Consider the following 25,041-nt stretch of genomic DNA (forward strand, 5'->3'; position numbering starts at 1 on the left):
CCCCCCCCCCCACTAAGCCCGCAGAGCTGGGAACACGCAGCCATCCAGTGATCAGAGCCCCCCCCCCCCACTAAGCCCGCAGAGCTGGGAACACACAGCCATCCAGTGATCAGAGCCCCCCCCCCCCCCACTAAGCCCGCAGAGCTGGGAACACGCAGCCATCCAGTGATCAGAGCCCCCCCCCCCCACTAAGCCCGCAGAGCTGGGAACACACAGCCATCCAGTGATCAGAGCCCCCCCCCCCCCCCACACTAAGCCCGCAGAGCTGGGAACACGCAGCCATCCAGCGATCAGAGCCCCCCCCCCCCCCCACTAAGCCCGCAGAGCTGGGAACACGCAGCCATCCAGTGATCAGAGCCCCCCCCCCCCACTAAGCCCGCAGAGCTGGGAACACACAGCCATCCAGTGATCAGAGCCCCCCCCCCCCCACTAAGCCCGCAGAGCTGGGAACACGCAGCCATCCAGTGATCAGAGCCCCCCCCCCCCACTAAGCCCGCAGAGCTGGGAACACACAGCCATCCAGTGATCAGAGCCCCCCCCCCCCCCCACTAAGCCCGCAGAGCTGGGAACACGCAGCCATCCAGCGATCAGAGCCCCCCCCCCCCCCCCCCCACTAAGCCCGCAGAGCTGGGAACACACAGCCATCCAGCGATCAGAGCCCCCCCCCCCCCCACTAAGCCCGCAGAGCTGGGAACACGCAGCCATCCAGTGATCAGAGCCCCCCCCCCCCCCACTAAGCCCGCAGAGCTGGGAACACACAGCCATCCAGCGATCAGAGCCCCCCCCCCCCCCCACTAAGCCCGCAGAGCTGGGAACACGCAGCCATCCAGCGATCAGAGCCCCCCCCCCCCCCACTAAGCCCGCAGAGCTGGGAACACGCAGCCATCCAGCGATCAGAGCCCCCCCCCCCCCCCCCCACTAAGCCCGCAGAGCTGGGAACACGCAGCCATCCAGCGATCAGAGCCCCCCCCCCCCCCCCCACTAAGCCCGCAGAGCTGGGAACACACAGCCATCCAGCGATCAGAGCCCCCCCCCCCCCCCACTAAGCCCGCAGAGCTGGGAACACGCAGCCATCCAGCGATCAGAGCCCCCCCCCCCCCCCACTAAGCCCGCAGAGCTGGGAACACACAGCCATCCAGCGATCAGAGCCCCCCCCCCCCCCCCACTAAGCCCGCAGAGCTGGGAACACACAGCCATCCAGCGATCAGAGCCCCCCCCCCCCCCCCACTAAGCCCGCAGAGCTGGGAACACGCAGCCATCCAGCGATCTGAACCCCCATCTCCCCCGATAAGCCCGCAGAGCTGGGAACACGCAGCCATCCAGCGATCTGAACCCCCATCTCCCCCGATAAGCCCGCAGAGCTGGGAACACACAGCCATCCAGCGATCTGAACCCCCATCTCCCCCGATAAGCCCGCAGAGCTGGGAACACACAGCCATCCAGCGATCTGAACCCCCATCTCCCCCGATAAGCCCGCAGAGCTGGGAACACGCAGCCATCCACGGGGCTGCGAACGGGTTACAAGTGACCATCCACAGCACACCCTATGAGCGGGGTCAGCTGGGGGCAGAGGCATCAGCAGCAGGAGCCTATTTTACCTGCTCTCTTTCCCAAGGCAGTGGCTAGGTTTCCAGCCAGGCAGCCTGACGAACAAGCCAGCAATGGCTGAGCAAACCCGGGTACTTCTGGGCAGCCCTGCAAGCAGAGCGGGGGCAGCGTTACCCACCCTTTCCCACTTGGAGTTGATGATCTGCGGGGTGACCGATGTGTAGGGGTTGTTCCCGGGCAGCTTGATGCTGTTGTAGTCCGCAATTCGCTGAGCCTCGCTCTGGATGCCCAGGATGGCCTCACGCTCTTTGTCTGCGTCAGGCAGGGTGGATTTGAACTGGTCGTGCGCGGCAATCAGGCCCTGGCAGAGAGAGCATCCCAGTCAGACAAACAGCTGAAAGCTAAGAGGCCAGAGAGCATTTTAGCGAGCCCTGTCCCGCCCCGCTGGGGACAGGCAAAATGCTGCCTTGCAGCGCCCTCAGGTGGTGAGGGGTTCAGGCAAAAAGATGCATCAGAGCTCACAAGTCAATGGAAACAGACGCTCTGGATCCCAGCGACCCAACCTAACCGCAGCTGTGGGACGCTGGGGCACAGAAACCCAGTCACAAGATGGCCCCAAAGAGCCTCTCCAAGGAGCACGATCTACGGCCACATAAGCCAGCCTTCTAGCCTGGGGGAGCAGTGTCCCCAAGCCCTGGCCCCTCCTACCTCTATCTCCTCGATGGTGTGCACAATGAACATGTCCTGCAGGTCCTCCATGGCGCTCTCCATCCAGTTGTTGAATGGCGCCGCCCTCTTGGCGTACTCCAGGTGCAGCTGGTCAATGGTCTCCAGCTGCTTCTCTGTTTTCTGAGCAGGGGGACAGGCCCAGCTGAATTAGGAACAGGCACGGGCATGCCTCCACCAGGCCGTGGCGGCTCTTTACCTCTCCCTGCCTCTGGGAGGCAGAGCACAGCACCAGCAAAGACTTGCTTACCTCAAGGGCTTCTCTCCTGCTGTGGGTCAGGGACCCCAGAGCGTCCCACTGATCACAGATCTTCTGGCACCGAGCATTCACGCTGGGGGAGTCGTAGTAATCCAGCTCACTGGGGGAACACACAAGTAATGTACTTGCTAAAAGCCTTCCCTAGACCGTGGCTCCCCTCCAGCTCCAGCCTCCCAGCCAGGGCACTGGGGGACGTGGGGAAGGCTGCAGGGGTGTGTGATTCCACCAGCTAGCACCACCTTGCTTAGAGTGGCCTTGCCTACCCGGCGGCAGCAGGTGGGACCCGAGGAGCCACGGTGCAGCAGGGAGGGCTGCTGGAGCCGTCCCCTGTGGGGTCGCGCAGCAGGCATGGCGAAGCAGCGCCTCACCTCTGCTGCGGCGCCTGCACCGAGCCGAGCGTGCCGCAGACATGTCTGCCAACAGGCAGCACTTTCAGCAACGGGGAGCTTAACCCGCAGGCCCCCAGCACGGGGCCGAGTGCTGCTGGAAGGCCAGAAGTGGGTGCATGTCTGAGGCTGGGCGTAAAGCTGGAGGCTGAGGGAGGGTGGCAGGGCTAGCCGTGAGCCCCGCTGAAAGGGAGACAGCAGCTGCCCCTCCCCTCCGCAGGCTCTCTCCAGGAAGCAGTGCTCCAGGTTCTCCGCCACTGGGATAAGGACTCCATTCATGGCTGTGCCTTGCCTTCGGCTCTCAGTGAACTAATTGTGCGCAAGTTTATCTGGCTGGAAAGAGGCCGCGGCTCGCGGGAATCTCTTACAATAACTGCATTTGTACAGCGGGGGAGGGGACGGGGACAGAACAATGGGGGCACTGTGTGTATTCTGGGGAGCACCACCCTCGTAGGACCCAGCAAACAGAGGTGCCCAACAGTCCAGTCGCAAGAGCCAGGCCTCCTTGGAAAAAAGCGTGTAAGAGCGCCCAACTCTGCCAAAGCCTGGGACAGTGTCTCTTTGTCCAGGCCCCGGACGGGGGAATCGGTGCCAGGGACCGATGGGTACCCGGCAAACGCCTCTCCGGGCTTACACAGGGGTGGAACAGAACAGACGGGGCAGGCCGGGCACTGGACCGGCAGCGACTGACAAGCCACTCCTGACACTAAGCCAGGCCCGGTCTCTCCTGCCCCACGTGGCTATGCTGTCTGGGCCAGGCAAGCCATGCCGCTGGTGGGCGGAAGGGGGCAGGGACCCATGGGAGGCGCCTACTTGAGCTCCTGCGCAATGGCTGCAATCTGCTCCACACGGTCCTGGTGAGCTGCCAGGTCGCTCTCGAAGGCCTCGTGCTTCCTGATGAGGGCTTTGATGTCTGACAGGGTGGCGGTTTCGTAGTCCTTCTGCCTCAGCATGGCTTCCTTCCCTGGGGGAGGGAGAGCAGCACAGCCCATCACCCCCAGCACCCAGGGGAGCAACATTCAGCCTTGCGGGTCTGCCCCTGCCCCCACCACACTCAGGAGCTGGAGCTCGCAGAGAAGGCTGAGAGATGGGCAGCGGTGTCCCATCCCTGGCTCACCCCCTCTGCATCCACAGATCTTGTCCCCACGTGCTGGGGTTTCACGGGACGGGCTCAGCCCTCTAAGGGCAAGGACATGGCAGATTAACAGAGCAGCAGCCACCTGGTGCTATGGCCCCGGCCCCGGGCAGATTGGCCATGAAGTCAGCCAAGGGCAGCCCAGGCTGGAGGGACTCTGCAGGGCAGCGACTGAGCGGCAAGGGGATGCCCGGGAAGGTTACTAACACGGCGGCAGCCTGCTCAGCTTCTACCTGCGCTCACAGGATGCTGCAGTGCGTAGGGTCAGACACACCCGTGGCCAGTAAGAACATCTGAGCCTAAGAACGGTCCATCCAGCCCTGTGTCCTGCCTGCCAGCAGCAGCCAATGCCACATACCCCAGAGGGGGGCATTACAACCTAATCCTCACGCGATCCCTCGCCTGTCACCCGTTCCCAGACAAACAGTGGCTGGGGACACCTATCCTGGCTGATAGCCATTGATGGACCTAACCTCCAGGAATCTATCTAGCTCTTTTTTGAGCTTTGTTCAAAGTCCCAGTCTTCACAAAATCCTCTGGCAGGGAGTTCACAGGAGACTTTAATCTGAAGAGATTAAAGAGACTGGGCCTTTTCAGCTTCACAAAGAAGAGTTGAAGGGGGGATAGGAGAGAGGGCCATAAAATCATGACTGGTGTGGAAAAAGTGAACAAGGAAAAGTTACTGACTTGCTCCCACACTAGAACTAGGGGTCACCCAACGCAATGAAGAGGCAGCAGGTTTAAAACAAACCAAAGGAAGTTTTTCTTCACTCCGTGCACAGTTGACGTGTGGAACTCCTTGCCAGAGGATGTGGTGAGGACTAGGGTTCAAACAAGCGCTAGCTAGATTGATGGAGATTACGTCCATCGATGGCCATTAGCCAGGATGGGTAGGAATGGTGTCCCTAGCCTCTGTCAGGAAATGGATGACAGGGGAGGGATCACGTGAGGATTCCGTTGTGTTCCCTCCCTCTGGGGCAGCTGGTATTGGCCACTGTCAGCCGACAGGACACTGTGCTAGATGGACCTTTGCTCTGACCCAGTATAGCTGTTATGTTCCTTTTGCCAGACCCAGCTCACCCTGACCAATTCCTAGGCCCAGAGACACGTGGCTACCTTCAGTCCAAGACTCGTGGATGGAGGCTTTCTGCCTGAACTTTTCAGCGAGGTGGTCCAGCCGCTCCAGACGCCTGATCTCGTTCAGCAGCCACTCTTCGTAACCCTTCTCAGCCTGTTCCAAGTGCTGCCAGCCATTATTAATGTCCTGAGGTTCAAGCATAGGAAGCCAGTGGGTTAGAACAATGAATAGTTGGGTCAGAGCCAGAAAAATGTATGAAGCACATAAGGGAAATCTCAGCACGATGGGGAACAAATATTTCCAGGGTTTGCCAGTCTAGCAGGGGAGATCTAGCCGGTCAATGTCTGGAAGCTGAAGCTGGACAAAGAACATGGCTAACAGAGGAATTAATTATCACTGGGCAGGGTTAAATCAAGGAGAGATGTTTCTCCAACAGCTCTGCTCGAGTTATTTGGGGGCAGGTCTCTGGCCTGAGTTATACAGGGGACGAGACCACATGATCACAGTGGGCCTTTCTGGCCTTGAAGTGCATGAGTAGCCCGTATTTCCAGCAGGATGTCGGGGCAGGGACGCACCACCTCTCCTAGCCATGGGCAGGAGTGCGCAAGGACTATCAGTGGAGCGGCTGGCGGAGCAGCAGCATCACTAGCCATGGGGGAAGTTAAATGCCACAATGTCTTTGCTGCCAGGAGCAGAAGAGCTTGCGCATCTCTGGCACACAGAGAAACGGGACACTGAAATGGCTGTTAATGCCCACGAAGGGCCCTGGCCTACACTACTGCACTCCCAAGCCGGTATTTGTGGGGGTAAGCGAGATTCAGATTTGGCCCTTGATCTTCCAACGCAAGCTCACAAATCCAGCCCTTCTAGGCAGTACCGTTTGCAGCCAGGAAGCATGCAGAATACAAGGCGGCAGATTCTAGGCCGCAGTGCCCTGTACACAGGTCCCTAGCAGGAAGCTGCTGCTGGACAGTTAACAGAAGCAGAAAGTGGACTCAGACCAGCTCCCTCCTCAGCTGGGCTAAACTGAGTTGTGCTCACTCCGCTGTGCTGCAGGCGTTGCTCTGCTTCGCCCTGCCCCCCTTGCGTGCTTCAGGCAACACCCCAGCTACTCACCGAGACCATCTTGCCCTCCGAGGGCATGAAGGCAGGCCGGTTGCTCAGCCGGAGTTTAGTCTGCAAGGTGTTGAAGTTTATCTCCAGCTGACACTTCTCCTGCACTTTGGGAGGCTTATGGACCCGCCTGTAGTCACGGAAGTCTTCCAGTTTCTGCTGCATCTCATGAATGGTCTTCTGTGGGACACGGTCCTCCAGCCAGGGGACAGTGCGTTTAATCCACTCCAGCAGCTGCGGAAGGGCAGAGGCTGAGTAAAAGGAGCGTGGGGAGCAGCAGCCATCTCCCCCTCATCATTGGTTTTTAAAGGGGGAAAGTTGCTGTCATGCCAGGGACGGCACAACCTGACAGCATCCCGTGGAGACACGCCTCCCCAGCTAGCAACACGCCTGGTCTCTCATCCCAAAGCTACTCCATCCTCAGCAACAACCCGCCAGGACCCAGCAGCCTCCAGCACACAGGGAGGGGACCAGAAGCCAGGGGACTCACGTCAGAGGCCAGTCTCTCATAGTCCTCCATCAGGTGCTCGTTCTCCTGGTTCACCGCCAGCACTTTGCAAATCCGGTTGGCTGCTGTCTCAGCCTGGGAGGAGACAGGGAGGGGAGATTTTAGGCTCATTTGCAGCAGAGCAGCCAGGACAAGCCAGCAGTCAGGTTACATCTGCCCAGCCCTCACACAGAGGACAGGCAGCCAGGCCCGTCAGAGGGACTGCCTGACCGCGCTAACGAGCGCTTGCCATGCCACGTGGACGATTTACTCCCCGGCTTCATCGGCCAGATGATGCCCTGTGTGCGACACACGACAGTGTAACTCGTCCAGCAGGGAGGCTGCCAGGCCCGGCGGCACTGCCCAGACAGCAGGGGTGAGGGTATGGAGCTGCCCAGGTGTGCTCTGCCAGCACCAGCTCTCTCTTCCCTCCGGTGGCTGAGGCTTCCGCCAAGCAGGGAGCCTCCCGCCGTGCTTGGGAGCTCAGGCTTGCAAGCTCAGCACAGCAGGTGATAGCTCAATGGCCTTGGGAGAACATTTGGCCTGAGCGCCGTGTGGCACCCAGCTCTGGGACAAAGCCGGTATAAGCCCTAGTGCTCATGACTACGCCTCATGTGCCTGTGTCTAAGGCGTCTCCCCAGGATCTTGTGAAAGCACAGCTTGCTAGCTGCAGTAATGGGCATGTGCTCATCACTGCAAGACTTCAGAGCCAGCCTGCAGCAATTACGAACAAGCTGCTGGTGTGTCATCTTCCCACTGCTGCTCCCAGATCCTCTCCTCAGCCCCCTGACACCCACAGCTTCCCTGGGCACCACGCCCAGCGAGAATGGGGCATGTAGTCAGTTGCAGCTGCCAGTGATACAAGCCCAGAATGCTGCATTCGCACATGGACCGTTAACTGGACGGGCTAACAGAATTTGTGAACTAGAATTTTGCCAAGTTAGCATGTTTGTGGTAGGGCCAGAACCCCTCCATTTGGTGTCCCGCACTCCGTATTCAGCACCCTCAGACTCCCAGTGCGCAATGAACACAGGATTGGGCTGCAGAATTGGGTATTTGTCAAGGCACTGCCTGGGTAGTGTCCCGTGGCTTTCAGCAGTTGCATTTTGGATTACGGTCGTCCCAGAATTACAGCACTGAGGCCAGAAGTAGCCACGTTTATTAATCATTTCTCTGTGTCAGGGAGGACAAGCCCGTTCCTTGACTTAAATTTTACTGCAGTCTTTAGTACGATACACACATCTTCCTTTTGCCAGGCAGGTGGGGAAAGATGAAATCCCTGTGTTTTATGTAGGAGAATGGGACACATGGATGCAAAGAAGGAAAATCAAGAGATCAAGTACCTTGTAGGCAGCACAGAAAGAGTCCAAGAAGAGGAGTTGAAAGCCAGACATCAACAGAAATAGTGAAGAGGGTCTATAGGAGGATGGGGAGAGGAAAACAGCTGGGGAAACGAGTTGCCAAAAAGACTAGACATCAGAAGTTTGAATCCCTTTAGCAACAGAGCATGAGATAAGCAGTCTGGAGTCTAAGCAGTCCTCTGTTCCGCACACTGCAGGGCACCACGTAAACCAATTAGACATGCTCACAATGCAGCACACATCAGTTGCCACCTCCGACCTGGGCCTGGAATTTGAGAGCACGGCACACACACAAGCGCACTGGAAAAACCACCACATGCGAGAAGCTAATAAAGCCCAGCTGATGCAGAGAACACGCCAGCTGTGCTCCCAAAGATTAGGGTCAGACAAAGAACAATAAAACACGCTGGGCCAGGCCAGAATTTCACACGTTACACCCGCCCAGGGAGCGCCTGTGAGAAGTGCTAGCTAATGCACTGGAGTTCAGAATGGAAGAGAAGAATTTCAGGCCAGATGGGATAAGTCTGACATGCGGGTGGTTTCACACACTGGCTAGCAAACAAGGTTAATGCACCCAGCCAATACAAGGTTTTCGCTTTCCTGATATGATCCTGATCTTTAATGATCACAGCTTGGAGCCGAACAGACTGTGCCGACTAGCTTAATGCAGCCGGGGAGCAGCTGGCAGGGCCAGGAGCCTAGTTCTGCACTGGGGGTTGTTTTGGGGATGCTCTAAGGCCAGGTCAGACGAGATGGCCTCAGTGGCTCCTTCTGGCCTTAGAATCTCTGAACCGTAAAACACGACGTGCTTGGGGCTGAGGTAATTTACGGATTGGGCACTCCCAACGTTCTGCTGCAAGCAGAGTCAACGGCTTCACAACTTCGCAGCCAGCAGCCCTGGCAAGCTCCCCGGCTCTGCCCTAGACTGTACTACAGATTAGGCCAATATCTGCTAGCTTGGGCAACTCCGTTCCTGACAAGGGGAATGGCCATTCAAAGCCCGAAGGCATGTCAGAGTAGTCGTGATGCCTACAAAACACATGAACAATCAGGCTCTTTAGCGTGCTCTGACCACTGCTCACCCCCTTGACTAACACGGTAACTCCACCATCTGTCTGGTCACCCGTTGTCTCAGACTGGAAAGTCTTCGGGGCACAGCTGAGCGTGGGTGCTGTGTTTGCAGAGTGCCTAGCACAATACAAGCAATAACGGAAGCTACTCCTCCTCTTTGGTCCAAGCACTCCTGGTGCCTCACGTTTGAAATGGAATGCTTCTAGTTCTGCCTGAGCAGTCTGTGCCGCCGTACTGCACATTCCCAACAGTGAAAAGCCGGGAGGACACACTACCAAACTAGAGCAGGACCATTTTATATGGCTGTAATGGCCAGGCACTTCATCTAGACTCGGGCCTCAGCCACTGAGGTCAGTTTCAGCGATGCACCAATAACAGGATGACAAGTAACAGCCACTACAGCGAAACTTGGTTCAGTCTCATCAGAAGGTCTCAGTGGGGCTGGCTCCTGTAGGGCAATCATGAGCCCTACCCCAAGGAGTTTACTCAACAGCTCTCTCAAAATCAAAGCAGGTCACATCAACTCGGTCTGCAGCAAGGCAGCCAAACGGCTCATTTCTCTCCTGAATTGCAGTTAGCGCTAAAATGGCATTTAAAGTGAATCAGCAATTCAAGATGCCTCTCAGCCTCCCACACCGCAGCAGCTACACAAACACTTCCAGTCCAGCTGACCTGGATTTTCGCTCTACCAGCTACAACCATTTCGTGCGGTAAGGCAAGGAAGGAAGGGAAAACCACAGCTTAAGAACAGCGTGAAGAATGGAAGCAGCACAGCAATTCCTGCTTGCAATCTAGCTTCAGATTTTAGCGAGCAGAATGCTGGTAAGAGTAACCCTGGTAGATCTGCTGTTAGCAGAGGTGCCTCGTTCTGAGAGCCAGAGGTGGAATGGCTCGCTCCCACAGACCAGTGAGTCAGGGCAATGCTAGAATGTAAGGTAAGGGAGCACAAGACCCATTTCCAAAATGGGCTTTGTCTCAATGACGGTTAATGGGCTTTTGGGGGCCTCAAAACCCAGGCACTTTTGAAAATGGGACTTAGCACTTGTGGTATGGTATCAAAATGTCATTATCTAGGGGCAGTATCTAGCTACCGCTGTAGGAAATTCTTCCCAATCAGTTTTCAACACGAAGAGTCACACTGGTTTCAGAGAACACCTGTCCTTTCCCCAACAACGCAGAGGGAACAGGCGGCTAGCCTATTCTGGATTTGGGCACTGTCAGGAGCGGAGTGTGTAGTTTGCTTGTGCATTGCTTAAGCAATGCCTCGCTGACAGAACTCCAGACCTAAGCTTCCTGGTGATCATTTCCACTACTAAAGAAACAAACGCTCCCCGAGATAAAAAGGGGCTAAGAAAGCTTCTATAGAGATTGCTGATGGCAATATCATTTGGTGCTACTTTTGCTGCAGTGCCTAAGAGCAGTGCTAAGGGCTCTGAATAAGAACTGTAACTGCACGAGACAGAGCTTGGGAAGGGGATGAGAAAGCAAACAGGACAGAGACGAGGTTAAACTGTCCTCACCAAGGCTTTCAAATGATTTCAGTGCTGCCGCTACTCGACATGCCAATGACCTGAGCGCAATGCCTTGTGCATAGACATGGCATTTTCATGGGAAATGAAAAGCCTAATGCAGAATCAAATTTGATTAAGTCAACGGAGTCACCCAGATTTGTGCTCATTATGCCTGTGAGCCAAATTCCCAGTGTGATCGTAAATACCTGCATGCTAATTTCAGCCGAGCACTCTGTCAGCTATCCCCCTGCACCCTGACAGCCACGGGGGCTGTTATTTGGGAACTTAACGAACCCTCTTCCGCACATCCCCAGCTGGATTCCTTTTTAATTTCATTTGGGACAGCAGTTTGAGTTTTGACATCTTTGCATGAAGCATGGTGAATGAGCCTCAGTCAGGGGACTGTAACTGTGGCTTGTTGGAACGTAAGCCAGTACACTGCTTGCTTACTCTCCAGTACTGTAAAAAGTCGCTGAGAAGACCTTACATTTAACACCAGCGTTTGGAGATCAGTGAAAAAAACCCAGTTAAAACCTTTTTCTCCCTCCCAGCTGCTGGAAGTAGTGACCCGTGGGTAGGGGTAGGGCTACATACAACATACAAACCACCCTGGATTTTATCATTGCCCAGGGCTTCATTACTGCTCCTCCACCGATCTCAAATGATCATTCCGACCCTGCTTTCACTCTTCACATTCCTCATAAGCCCTTAATGCCAGTGTAACAAGCCCCAGAGAGTTGCTTAGTGTACAAGATTAGTGGCAGCTGAACCAGACAAGACATGCGTAGAAGCAGAAGCAACTCCACCTGCCAAAAGCTCACCTTCTGAGCCCCCGAGAAAGCATGGTAGAAGCAGGAAACGTATGTCATGATGGCCTTTTCATCGGGCCTGAGAGTGCCTACAATATCTGCGCAGAAAGAAAGGGAGGAGAGAATGAAGAGCTCAGCGTGGGAATCTCCCAGCCCCTCTGGCATGCAGCTGAAGGGGAACAAGCGCTTGCTTCAGACTGGAATCCAAACCTAAGCTGGAGTGTGACTCAGCCACATGGGCTGTTCTGCGGCTTTAAATCCTTTCCACTCAGTTCAGCGTTCCTGCCCCTAGCAGTGCAGGTCTCTCCAAAGACTAGCTCTATCCTCTCGCAGCCCTTGCTTTGAAAGCCTGGCTAGCTGCTTGGCATTCCACTTCACACAGCTCTTTGTCGACCTACTGGTTATTGCTACACTAAAGACCTGGCCCAGTCCCCTACTCCACAGGGATGAGCGTGCTGGTCCCTCTAGTGTTGCATAATAGCTGGAACCACAGGAGCTGGCCAGCACCCAGCGCATGTATGAGCTAGCTGAGGTTTGCTTTCCAGTCAGCAAGAGACCACTGCCATCTGCAAGAAAAACTGGGTCAGCGTAGGATGCTGCAGTTCGAAGAGTTACAGTGGGACGGACACAGCTCCCTTGGGTACCTTCTGCGCGCCAGAAAAGGCATGGTAGAAGCTGGATACATAGGTCATGATGGCCTTCTCATCAGGGCGAGCTGTGCTGACAATGTCTGCAAGCAAACAATAATGTTAATGCCCTCCTGGGGAGAGCCTGGTTTCAGAGTCCAGCTTGATGGCAAAGGCACACCCTGCGTGCCAATCAAACCCGCTCTTCATTCTGGAGTCCTGCAGAGAAAACAGCTCTCTACAAAAGAAGTGCCAGAGTATCTGGAGGGGCAGCCGAGGACATGGAGAGTGTCCTGGCTAGACCTCAGGGTGGGGAAGATAAGCCTGTCTACCAGGACTGAGTTCGTTTGCAGCTGTTGGTACTGAATTCATCCTCAGGCCGAGCAGCTGTTACAGTTTCTGCTAATCTTTTACAAAGGGAATGTTGGCCACAGCATGCAGTGAAATTAGCACTGCACAAAACAGGAACTGGGGGGCACTTTGACCCAAGTAACCAATACACAGTTCCTCAATTCCGGCCTCACTTCTGGTTCCGTACACACCATGGCCCCTGCCAGGAAAGGTCACTGGCTTCCGTGAGCATTACATTCCCAAAGGTGAATGCAGAGCTGGGCAAGGCCAAGGTCTCAGCGGGCAGCCAGCTCCTGCTGGGAAACAGAGTCTGGCTTAAAGGGATCTGAGCAGGACACGTGACAAGTGTTTTCTTCCAGTCCAGTGCTTTAGGTTTGAAGTGTTTTCCACACAACATCTACCAGCCTCAAAGCGGCATGATCAGTGCCGTGACCTCTCAGCTCCAAGCCGAGCCATATAAAGGGTGGATGTGTGAATGCTGTAGGGAAGGCCGCTTTTCAAGACAAGTCAGACCGGTTGCCCCGTCAGACCAGACCAGCGGATTCCCAGTCCGAAGGGATCCAGCAACGGAGAAATGCCCTTTCTTTTTGCCTTGACGAGCAGGTTGCTCGTGGGCCTGGGCTGCAGCAATGGCGGGAGTGCTTGGAGAGCTTACCCTCTGCGTCCAACATCTTGGGGATGTCGAGGTATTTCTCAGCCACCTCGAAGGCGTTGTTCAGATTTGTCACAGGGTCATCCTGGGAAAAGGAAAGTTGGGAGAAGTGGCGTGAGGGTGTTATGAACCCAGGTCACTCAAAATTCCTCCTAACAGATGGTCGGCTCAGCAGGCGGTCTAACCTCCCTCCCTTTCCTTTGGAAGGCAGACTTGCTGTAGCATTCACGGCTGATCTTTCCCACCGCAGATCCAAAGGTTCCTTAATTACCCTCTCCCATGAGCCGACCATTCCCTGCCAGACTCCAACTCCTGTCTCACCAAACGCAGCAGTCAGGTGAAAGGAAGGGTTTTTCCAAATCGTCCCTTCTAGCACCGAAAGTCACAGCCTACACCTACAATGGGGGCATGAGCGGTTAAGTGGGACGTGCTTCCTTGGGACACGCCCAGGAGCACAGAACTTGGCTTCTGTGGAGAGAAAACAGCCGCTGCAGAGACGTACCTTTCTGAGCTTGTCGTATTCAATGAGCTCTGGCCTGTGTCTGTGGATCAGGGCGTTGAACGCAAGACCATCCTTCCAGCTGCAGAAAAGATCAGAGATGGTGCTGATGCACAAGCTCTGTACCACACATGACACACCATGATCCCCAGGACACACTGGCGACTCCAATGCATTTTTGTCCCATTCCCCTTGCTTTAATGTCTCTCAAGATAGCAGGCTCGAGTACTACACCAAGTTAACTATGGGCTTCCTTTAGACTGGGCCTTGCAGGTTTTTCCACCCCTGAGAACAGCAACCCAGATAAGCAGCAGTAATGGCTGGAATTGCAGATTTAGCAAGGGCAAAAACATGCATGAATTTGGGGGTTGTTCCAGCCAAGTAGCGCTAAAAGCACCACTCTCCTAGTGGCAGGCCCGTTGAATATTTCATGGGAATGTCTCAGAGGCTCAGGGAATGGGCTATTTCTTGCTGTCTAAGACCCGCGGCGCTGCCTGCCAACATGGAGTGCTCTTTCTGAAGCGTGGAAAGGAGCAGACAGGTGAACACTCACTAAGAGGAGGCATGGCAAGCAGTTACCTGATGTGAAAATTTTGTACGTTGACATTTTTGTAGGGCGCGGTCTTCCTCTGGCACCACAGCAGCAAGCCTTCCTTGGCAGAGGTCTCTGCAAGAGGCACAGGGCAATTAAGAGACGATGTCCAGGAGCGTCTCTCTCCTGGCAGAGATTTAATCCAAGAACATGAGACAAGAGTGCAATAGATGGCAGGCTATCCAGACAGCAAAGGATGCAACCTGGACCCTGTGTTCAAGTCACAAGCCAAGCACTGCCATTCAAATTAAAGGTTATGTGTCACCATTTTCTACCAGAGCTGTCTCCAACTAGGGATGTGAATGGGTAACCTTACCTGGTGACGCTTACTAGGTAACAGTTAACTGGTCCCCGAGGAGACACACCTCCGCTAGTCAGTTAACCAGTTAAACGTTAGTTTAATCTCACGTTTAGCTTCTTAACTGATTAACCGGGAATTTAGAGCTCTAGCTCCAACGGCAGTCAAAAAAAGCAAATAGGATGCTAGGAATTATTAAAAAAAGGGATAGAAAATAAGACAAAGACTATCTTACTGCCCCTATAATAAAACTATAGTACGCCGACATCTTGAATACGGTGTACAGATGTGGTCGTCTCACCTCAAAAAAAGATATTTTGGCATTAGAAAAGATTCAGAAAAGAGCAACTAAAATGATTAGGGGTTTAGAACGGGTCCTATATGTGGATAGGGTAAAGAGACCGGGACTTTTCATTTTAGAAAAAAGAAAAGAGGAGACTGAGGGAGGATATGATAGAGGTATATAAAATTGAGTGGTGTGGAGAGGGTGAATAAAGAAAAGTTATTTACTTGTTCCCATAATATAAGAACTAGAGGACACCAAATGAAATTAATGGGTAGAAGGTTTAAAACTAAAACAAGAAAGTTCTTCACACAGCCAACCTGTGGAACTCCTTGCCAGAGGAGGCTGTGAAGGCTAGGACTATAACAGTTTAAAAAAGAGCTAGATACATTCATGGAGGTTAGGTCCATAAAAGGCTATTAGCCAGGGGGTAAGGAATGGTGTCCCTGGCCTCTGTTTGTCAAAGGCTGGAGAAGGATGGCAGGAGACAAATTGCTCGATCACTGTCTTTGGGCCACCCCCTCTGGGGCACCTGGCTCTGGCCACTGTTGGCAGACAGGATACAGGGCTAGATGGACCTTTGGTCTGACCCAGTATGGCCGTTCTTAAGTTCTGTTCTAGGAAGGGCATTCTCCAGTTGGTGTGCAGAGTCAGGAGAAGCTCATCTTCCTTCTGTTATCAATCTGGGTCAGCAAAGGGAAGACAGTAGCCATTTAGCAACAGAGCAAGTGAAGCAGAAGCCTGAGTTAAGATGATGGCACAGCACGTGATTTAGTGAAAGATACCAAAGCAAAAGAAGCGTGCATAGGAAACGTGACTTGCAGCTGCATGAACTGAACAGAATGACCATAAAACTGCATCAATTCACTGCACCAGTTTTATTTTCTGCATCGCACATGCTTTGTGCCGTAGTTACACAGATGCCTGTAATGTGCAGAAGAGCAAAGCAAAGAGTTAGGACACCGCTTGCAGAAGTCTGGATCTTACCTTCCACAGAAATGTCCTGAATGGCAAATCGAAGGATAATTGTCCAGATCATACCCAATGTCATCTTCGCATTGCCATCTACAATCTCTGAGGAAAGAGAAGAACATTGACATTAAAACTCACCAGGGATTCAGGAAAAGTTCATTTTCTAAATGCAGACAAGAACATCCGGGAGCAAGCAAGCTAGGCAAACTATTTCAAGTGGCACTACAGTAAAGAGCCATTAACACCCAGTGTTTGTCTAGGGTTCAGCTGAAAGCCAAATAGTAAGCCAACTGCATCTAGAAAGAGTTTCTTGCTTTTGGACTCTGGCGTGTCTTTCACCAGTTTACATTTATTCTAGAGGGGACAGAGGGACAACGCTTCTATGAAGGACATGTGGAGGCTAATCTTTTCATTCAAAGTTAGAGCTCACACCTGAAGACTCTACTCTGGCGGGCAAATAAGGAGCAGTAAGGAGAAGCCAAAGATTTCTTCTGATACTTGACAGAGGAGCACAGGTAACAAGGCCAGCATTCACAGTTGCGCTAGCTAAAGCCTCTTCCAAACCAAATACAGCCTCTCTCCGAGTTATGAACCGGTTACGGACCAAACAATTGGTTGTAACTTGGTTTGTTCGTAAGTCGGACCCTATAGAGTTACACGCGACCACGCTGTCTGTAAGCGTGGATCGCGTTTGTAACTCGGGGTCCGCCATTTACGACAGCTTCAGTTGTAACTGTGAACGGTCGTAAGTCAACCATTTGCAACTCGCAGACCGGCTGTAACCCCTTCAAGGATTCCATGTAGGTATCAAGAGGGTTGTAGAATGGTCACAGCAAGAGCTGATGTCTAGGAGAGCTCGGAGGGAAAACTGATGCTTGTCTCAGAAAGCTCACCCCTGCACCTCGGATTGCAATGTGGCATAGCTGGGACAAGCAGTGTTTTCAGGTACAGTCGAGAGAAAGAAAAAAAACACACCATGTATTATATTTAGAGATGGAACCTCAGTGTGAGCCATGATACCTGATTATGTCAAACCGGCTTTGTGTGGTAGCCTAGTGCCAAGTGACATCCTAGCAATACCCTCGGGTGCCTAAGCAACAGTGAGAGTGTCACAAGTCCTAGCACCAGGTTGTGGTTCTGTGAGCAAGGACAGGTTCTATGAAGAGTTGTTGCAGCTTGTACTCCTGGGGAAACAAACTGCCACAACAGATTAGCCCAGAACCCTATCCAGGAATGGCTGCCAGTGCCAGATGCTTTAGAGGGAGGGAGGAAGCAGAGGTTTCTTGCTCCAAGGGAAGCTCTCCCCAAACCCCCATCACTCAGCGGCTTGCTAATATCCCGAAGCACAACAGGTTCAAACATGCTAATAAAATATTCATGTCTAATCTTACTGCTCCTGGAGGGATACATTTAACCAAATGTATTCTCCCACACTCAACTCCAACAAAAATAGCAAGAGAAAACACATGTTTAAAAATGTAGTAGCGTGGACAATCTAAAGTAGAGCGCTGTCACTGATGTGTGTTCATGCATGTACAGAAGCCACCAATAAGGAGACAGTTTAAGTTCTCTTCTCGACTACCCTTTTCAGGAAGGAAGAGAGGAAAAATTAACTGCTTTGAATGCAAAGTAGTTATCTTTAAATAACTTGAAACCTGTCAGTTTCATTAGTGAGAGAACATATAGTACTTCTCCCTCATCTAAACTCCCTTAGGAACCCCAGAAAGAAGAACAAAGGTTATAAAATCAGGTAAAAAACCTATAAGGCTTTATGATAAAGTTTCATTAAGGAAGTATCCAAAAAACCCTGTGTGATCTGTCTAAATGGTGAACTCACAATTAATAGCATTTGAATGGACCATCTAGCTGGATATTTTTACTAGAGCGAAGTTCCGTGCAGCTCCTCTGGTCTTGGACAGACAGCTAGGGACAGCCAGAGTTAGGAGTGGGTCCAACCATAAAGAACCACTGAAGAAAATCTGAGAGCAGGATTTCTGTTTTTTAAACCATAACAAGTTGGCTGTCGGCATATGTGTTTGGCAAAGCTGAAAAATTCCAGGCCTGGAAACTTGGAACAATGCAAAATACAAATATTTTGCTTTTCCGGATGCATTCTTTGATTCAATCACTAACAGCAATTGGTTTAAAAAACAGCAGCATGATGCCATCTGACTGACCATGGAGAAAGAATCATGCCTTGAACTAATTGTTCAAACGGCTTTACAGACAGTCACCAAGGTTCAGTATTAATTTCCAAGCTCTCAAAATGCTTTCAAGCTGTCTTGAGCATACTTGGCTTCCCATGGATATAGCTAACAGAGAGGAGGATTTACTCTTCACACAGGGCCAATTCTATTTGCACTACACTCAGACAATCCAAGACAATGATACTACTAATTCCACTAGAATTTACTGTACACCACCTCCCATAAGCTTGAGGTTTTCCTTCCCCACCCCTTTAGCACTCAGACACGGTGGATTCAGTTTCTCTGGTGTTTCTGTGGCTGTTACCAATACTAGGGATAGGAAAGGTTAACCGTGATGCTTTCCAGTTCACCAGTGGGGGTCAGAGCAGCAGCCTGGCAGCAGCAGCCCCTGTCCATGGTGGGCCTGGCAACTTAGATAAGTGTCCCCTTCCTAACCAAATATGTTTTTGCGCATACAACAAAAGAACAGATCACTTGCTCTTGGGGTGGGGGGGGGGGGGGGGTCTGAATCCATTAATTCACAATAGAGGGAGCTGTAACTCCACAGTGGTGAGATGAATGAACCCAGGCTAGAACTAAAATGCAGGACAATGTAGCACTTTAAAGACTAACAAGATGGCTAGAACTGACATTTACTGCACTTCTGGTGATTTGGCTGCTAAAGAGCTGGATACCCAGACTTTTTACTTGGTCTGTAACTCTTATTGTCCAAGTGGTGTTCTTGCCATCCAAGGAATAGGCACAGTGAATATAAAAGTTGCCCTTTATACATGAACAAGTTCTACTACAGGCTGAACCTCTCTACTCCAGCCATCTCTGATACAGCAACATCCGTGGTCCAGCATGAATTTCATTAGCCTGATGTCCACTTATCATGGGTGTGGCCAAGTTTTCTGCAGCCCCTTTAAGTGTTTACAGAGGCCATCCTGGTTCAGGGTTCTGTGCTGTTAGTTAGCTCTAATTTACCCCTAAATGCCTTCTAAGAGCCCAGCAAGCAGTGGGAGTGTTGGTAATGCTAATACACAACATTGACCTTCCACGGTCCGGCAAATTCTCTTGTTCGGCATCTGTCAGGTCCCGGGGTGCCGGATTACAGAGGTTCAGTTGGTACAGTATTTAACCCCGTATATTCACAAAATTACAGCAACTGCAACCAACTATTGTTTGAATGCAGCTAGGCTCCAGTCACTCAAATGCACCTCTGGGCCAATTTATCGCTTTCTATTGACTGAATTATATGCATTTGGTGTCATTCATATGCATGAGGGCTGAAGTGATCCAATACCTCACTCTGTAGAGAGAAATACCACTTCCAATTACACAGCATGACTTAGGACTCCTAATGCAGTAGGCCCTCAGAGTTACGAACCCCAGAGTCAGAAACTGCCTTGTCAAACGTACCATTTGGTACCGGAAGCCCGGAATCAGGCAATAGCAGAGACAAAAAAAGGCAAATACAACACGGTACTGTGTTAGCAGAAGCTACTAAACACATCACCTTCCCCTTTAAAAAAGATCTGACAAGGTAAGGAAACTTTCTGTGCTTGTTGCATTTAAATAAAGATGGTTAAAAGCAGCATTTTTCTTCAGCATAAAGTTTCAAAATTGTAAATCAATGTTCAGTTGTAAGCTTTGAAACAACCACCCCAAGGTTCTGTCCATAGTTACAAATATATCAGAGTTACAACCACCTCTATTCCTGGGGTGTTTGCAACTGAGATGCTACCGTAGTCAAGAATTAAAGCTGGCTGTCAATACATTCAGAACCCTAAATGACATACCTTCAGCTCCTATAGAGACCAGCTTGACACCTTTGCTAGCGATGAAGTCTAGAGCTTTGTTCACATTGTTGATTTTATGCACTCTCATTTTCCCTCGCTCTGGTTTGGGTAATCGCTCTCCTAAAGGGAAAAAGAAGAGTTACCACTTTCCTTTACAGTCTTATGTGAGAGCTAAAATCACTGATGGGAAAGACCTTTCTGTAGCAGAGGGCTTGAGGTGTGAGGCCCAAGTCCATTCCATTCCAAGTGCATGCACACTCACGTGCAGGCAGATTTCTGCCTTAGTGGTATCCATAGTCAGCTGTGGTGCCCCGCAGAGCACTATGCTTGTGCGCTGGCACGAGGCATCACTGGCCCTATGTCTTCCTTCTTGCTGCCACAGAACAGCAGGAGGGCAGGCAATGGGATGGAGATGGGTAACAAAGAGCAGTTACAAACATCTGGTGGCAATTCTAGTCCAGTGTTCACAAGCAACACCCTCTGAGCGCAGAGCCCTAGCGGCCACACCAGTGAAGAGGCAGGCCCTCCTTCCCTCTGGGGCAGTTCTGCAGGTTTGGAGCCTGATGTGCTTCCCCCACGCGGAATTCAGACCCTCCTTCTGACTCCAGGGCCAGCAGTGCTGGAGGTGGTGCATCCAGAGCCGGGCAGGCACCACGGGCACGCCCTGGACTCCAGCAGGTGCCATACTGAGCTCGCCTCTCCTCGGCGAGGGGCTGAACTCCTGGTGCAACTCAGATCTCGGCTCCCTTCTGGGGAGCACAGAGGAGCCACGGAGGCTTGAATTTGCTGCCCAACCCTGGTTGTCAACTGGTGAGACAAGAGCAAGGATCAGTGCCTGCCTGATAAGTGGTACTGGAGAGTGGGGGCCAGTGCTGTGATGGGGAGCAATCTTGCCTAGGGAGGAACCTGGGCCAGGCAACCTCTAGCCAGAAGCTTGCCAGTACTGAGGGTGCTAGGATGAGTGCATCAACTTCCATGTCATATGCCACACAGGCTGAGCGCAGGGCAGACACACCTGGGCCTTCTGACTGGAGACAGATCCCACTGAAAGGCCTAGGCCATGGTGAAGGGGACCTATGCCTGCAATCCAGGGCCCCAGATGCTCCACTGCCCTATGAGGCAGTCCCATGACTGGCTTGCCCTTAGGTGCTGGGGTCTTAGTCAAGTCTGGCACCTGGTGTGGTGTCTAATGCTGGCCAGCCTGTGGCCATTTTGATGTAAATGAAGCAGCGATTATTTAAATCACTGCTTCATTTTCCTATGTCTAGTAAACTCATCTACATGGCTCCGTCGACAGAGCCACGTAGTCTAGACATACCCCTAGAGTGGAATGGACATGAGTAAGCACTCGAAGTCGTCATCCCTTCACAATGATGTCCAGGGCTGAAGAGCTGTTTGTAGATTGCTGAAAAGGTTACTCCTAACATGAACGATTTGCTCAGCTATGCATTAGCAATCAGACTGTCTTCGTACAATGCGCATTGCAAAGGGGTCCTAGGCCCTACAGTAATACAAATATTCACAGACACAGTGGGTGACCTACATTGTAACAGATGCCTAGTTGTACAGGAAGTTCCAACACTGGTTTGTAAATTGATTGTTTGAAACTCAGCACGTGCTTTCCCATAGAAACAAGGTAGTAAAGGGTAGACAGGTTCCCAGGCTAGCCCACAAAAGCCTATGTAATCCAGAATGTAGCTGAAATACTGCACGTTTGCAATGAAGAAAGTAGAGAGTTTTTTATTTAACCAGGAATGCTGGTGCTTGAGGAAAAGCAGGCTTAATTCAATGGGGATGAGGAGGCAGGTGGAGATTCTGAAGAGGACTTCTGGGCATTCTCTCATTGCCACCTCTGCCTGCAGGCTCTGCATCAGCCTCTGTGGCCACCCACCACCACAGGCTCAGCACTGGCTCTGGAAGCCTCCATCCCCAGTTCAGCAGGAGACGAGCTGCAGCATGAACACGGGCTGGAGGACTCCAGAGGAGCAGAAGGTTGGGCTGTGCAGCCAGTGTCCAGAGAGAGCGGCAGTTTCTCCTTCAACGTGCTGCTTCTCTCTAGATGCTGGCAATGTGACTGCTGTCTGCTCCTCTGGCCAGCACTCGCTGCCACTTGTGCCTCTTGCCTGCTCCCATGAGGCTGCAGGTAAGCTCTATTTGTAAGCCAGGGAGTGCCTGCATTGTGGCAGTACCTAGAGACCCTGGCCTAAAGGGATGTCTGCACTTCAAACACACCCACGGCTTGCAGTGCTCGGACTGCAGGATTGTAAAACTGTGCTGTATATGTTCAAGCACAGGCTGAAGCCAGAGCTGTGGGATTCCAGCCTGAATACCTATCCTGCAATTGCATAGCCTCACAGTCCAAGTGAACTGATCAGGGCTGGCCACAAATGTTTAAACTGCAGTGTAGACATACGCTAATTGGAAATAAGAGTCTCATTGTACACCCATAACATGGCGACGGGCCAAAAAGCCTTACAATTTAAGTGACAGAATGGGAGGGAGCCCAAGATTTCCGGGATCCTTTAATTAACCTGTACAGCAGTAGTCAGTTACACACCTGAAATGACCTCCAAGAGCAACATTAGTTTGAGCCCATCGCGGAAATCTTCGTCTATGTTCTCAATCTGCGTGCCAGCCTTCCGCAGGTGAGAATTGCACCAGGCTGTAAAAGTCTGAAAGAACAAGAGAAGGAGGGTGTGTTATCGCAGTATTCAGTCTACAAATGAACAAAGGCTTAATCTAAGCTATCCAGGTTTACATGAATTAAGTTATTTGGATCCAATAATTGACACCACAACATGGTGCTGTTCTCATCAGTGTGCGTATACATTGATGCCCTATCTTGGATAGTTCTATTCACTGTGCTCACTTCATTTCTAAGTCCGCTCACTGCTGGACAGTATCATTACCACCTTACAAAGGTTTTCGCTCCGCTATCATTTCCCCAAAAACTTATTCCAAGAACCACTACTTCATCCTGTCTTGCAGCAGACTAACAGCTTGACCCAACATTTTTAGACTTGACCAAGTGCTATCTTGGAGCTGGTAGAACAAGAGGGAGCTTTAGCAGATAACAGAATTGCATTTAGTGGACATAAAAATGCTCACCACATTTAGCAAACACACATGAGCAGTACCTTGCTATACTACAGAGGTATGTGGTTAACATGGACAAGCAGCCGCTGCAGAGCGCACAAGCAGTTCCTGCATGAGCAAAAGACAGACCATTCTGGCTATAGCTGGACGCTCTCAGTCTATTCTTGGTTTCCGGTGGCCTCCTTGCTATGGCAAACAAACCCTGAGCTACAGAGCTTAAAATTGCACATACCACAACTCCGATGTGAAAAACTCCACATGCTAAATGCCAGTGTAGCTTGGCCACTGCAGTGCATTAGTTCAATCCTTCCAGCTTAGAGTAACATTTAAGCAGCCCACACACAAACATCACAACTCCCCTCACTACAGGGAGCAATATTCAACACTTGCAATATCGCAAGCTGCTGTTCAGATGAGAGGCACTCTCTCGAATAAAGATGTTAAGATCTGTCACTGAAGAAACGCTATATTCGCAACCCCACACAAGATTAGTACTGCCAGAGGAATACACGAACAGCTGCAGAGCATTCTGGACAGACATCATTTGTTTTGACAACTGTTACTAAGCCTGTTCATTCAAAAACTCCTACAGTAGCTGTCTAATTGATACTCTATCCTACACAAAGCCCTCAGAGAGCAAACATGGTAAGGTTAAAATGTGATACTCTAAGGATTTAGGCATGTGCCAATTTGAAGAGCTGCCACAGATTTACCCTCTATCTGATGAGGAGCACTTTGCCGACCAATCCTGTAAACCTCGTTTCACGAGGCATAAGGGAGCGGTCAGCAAAGGCTTCCCCAGTCGACAGATCCGCATCTAGACTGCTGCGCTGTGTCGGATCAGCTGATCGTCGGGCACAGTGCGGCAGCCATGTTTATTTTAATGAAGCGGGGATTATTTAAATCCCCGCTTCTTTGACTATGCTGAATACACTAATTTACATGGGTCGACGGAGCCATGTAGTCTAGACACATCCTTGGAGTGTGGAAAGTGACATGACTTCATAGCAAGCAAGCAAGACTGCAAGGCTGAAGAATAATGCTTGGCAAGTCAGAACTAGCACAGGTATGTGTCTCAATTCAGGCTGTGTCTACACTTAAAACTTTAATGCGCAACAGCACAGTGCTTTAAATCGAAAGTGTGTCCATGGCACGAGCACTGGAAGAGATCTCCTAGCACTCTATATACGTCACCTTCACGAGGGGAGTAGCTAACCCAGCACTCTACCCTGGCTCACACTGGTGTTTTCTAGCGCTTTGGTGGGGAGGGAGGGTGTCATAACCCTGGGCCAGAAAGTTACAGTGCTCTAAAATGCCAGCATAAACTCAGCCTCAGTGTGTTACCATGGGACACCCACATCTTGAATACTGCATACAGATGTGGTTGCCTCTTCTCAAGAAGATACTGGCAATGGAAAAGGTTCAGATTACGGGTCCCACATGAAGAGAGATTAAAAAGACATTGATTTTTCAGCTTAGAAAAGAGGAGACTGAGGGAGTATAGAATAGAAGTCTATAAAATCATGACTGGTGTGGAAAAAGTGAATAAGGAAAAGTTATTTACGTGTTCACATGATATAAGAACTAGGGGTCACCAAATGAAATTAATAGGTAGCCGGTTTAAAACAAAAAGGAAGTTTTTCTTCATGCAGCATACAGTCAACCTGTTGAACTCCCTGCCAGAAGATGCTGCGAAGACTTTTGAACAGGGTTAAAAAAAGGGCAAGATAAATTCATGGAGTTAGGTCCATCAATGGCAATTAGCCAGGATGGGTAGGAATGGTGTCCTGAGCCTCTGTTTGTCTGGAAATGGATGACAAGAGGGTGATGGTTACCCACATGATGATTACCTGTTGTGTTCACTCCTCCTGCGGCATGTGGCATTGGTCACTGCTGGCAGACAGACACCGGGCTAGGGTCTGACCCAGTATGGCCGTTCTTATCATAAAACCAAAAGGGACCTTGAAAGCTCATCAAGTCCAGTCCTCTGCCCCCATGGCAGGACCAAGCATGGTCTAGATCATGGGTTCCCAAATTGGGGGGCATGAAGAAATTCCATGGGGGGCACAAGGCAACCCAGTCCTGTCTCCCCCCCCCCCCCCCAATCAAGTTTTGCTGCCCCAGTCAGTTCCTTTTTTTTGCTCAACAAGTTTTGCTGTTTGGGGAAGGGGGGGATGAGGGTTTTTCAAAAATCAAAAAG

General features: G+C 51.5%; 1 protein-coding gene across 2 annotated transcripts in view; it reads right to left on the reverse strand.

The window, feature by feature from the left end:
• ACTN4 (actinin alpha 4) overlaps positions 1 to 25,041 on the reverse strand; it is an 82,666-nt gene that overhangs the window by 9,649 nt on the left and 47,976 nt on the right. Inside the window, exons 2-15 of one of the 2 annotated variants that reach the window (XM_075917223.2) lie at positions 22,303 to 22,417; positions 19,746 to 19,865; positions 15,773 to 15,859; positions 14,192 to 14,279; positions 13,616 to 13,694; positions 13,117 to 13,198; positions 11,497 to 11,582; positions 6,736 to 6,828; positions 6,249 to 6,479; positions 5,171 to 5,318; positions 3,733 to 3,883; positions 2,525 to 2,633; positions 2,257 to 2,397; positions 1,727 to 1,909 (exon numbers count right to left, since the gene is read on the reverse strand). In XM_075917223.2, coding sequence (XP_075773338.1) covers positions 1,727 to 1,909; positions 2,257 to 2,397; positions 2,525 to 2,633; positions 3,733 to 3,883; positions 5,171 to 5,318; positions 6,249 to 6,479; positions 6,736 to 6,828; positions 11,497 to 11,582; positions 13,117 to 13,198; positions 13,616 to 13,694; positions 14,192 to 14,279; positions 15,773 to 15,859; positions 19,746 to 19,865; positions 22,303 to 22,417 — 1,713 coding nt within the window. Of the gene's footprint in view, positions 1 to 1,726; positions 1,910 to 2,256; positions 2,398 to 2,524; positions 2,634 to 3,732; positions 3,884 to 5,170; positions 5,319 to 6,248; positions 6,480 to 6,735; positions 6,829 to 11,496; positions 11,583 to 12,128; positions 12,215 to 13,116; positions 13,199 to 13,615; positions 13,695 to 14,191; positions 14,280 to 15,772; positions 15,860 to 19,745; positions 19,866 to 22,302; positions 22,418 to 25,041 lie in introns of both variants that reach the window. The other variant, XM_075917222.2, reaches the window with a different exon arrangement.

The sequence above is a fragment of the Pelodiscus sinensis genome, chromosome 18 (genome assembly GCF_052426305.1).
Source record: "Pelodiscus sinensis isolate ZL-2025 chromosome 18, ASM5242630v1, whole genome shotgun sequence".
NCBI lineage: Eukaryota > Metazoa > Chordata > Testudines > Trionychidae > Pelodiscus > Pelodiscus sinensis.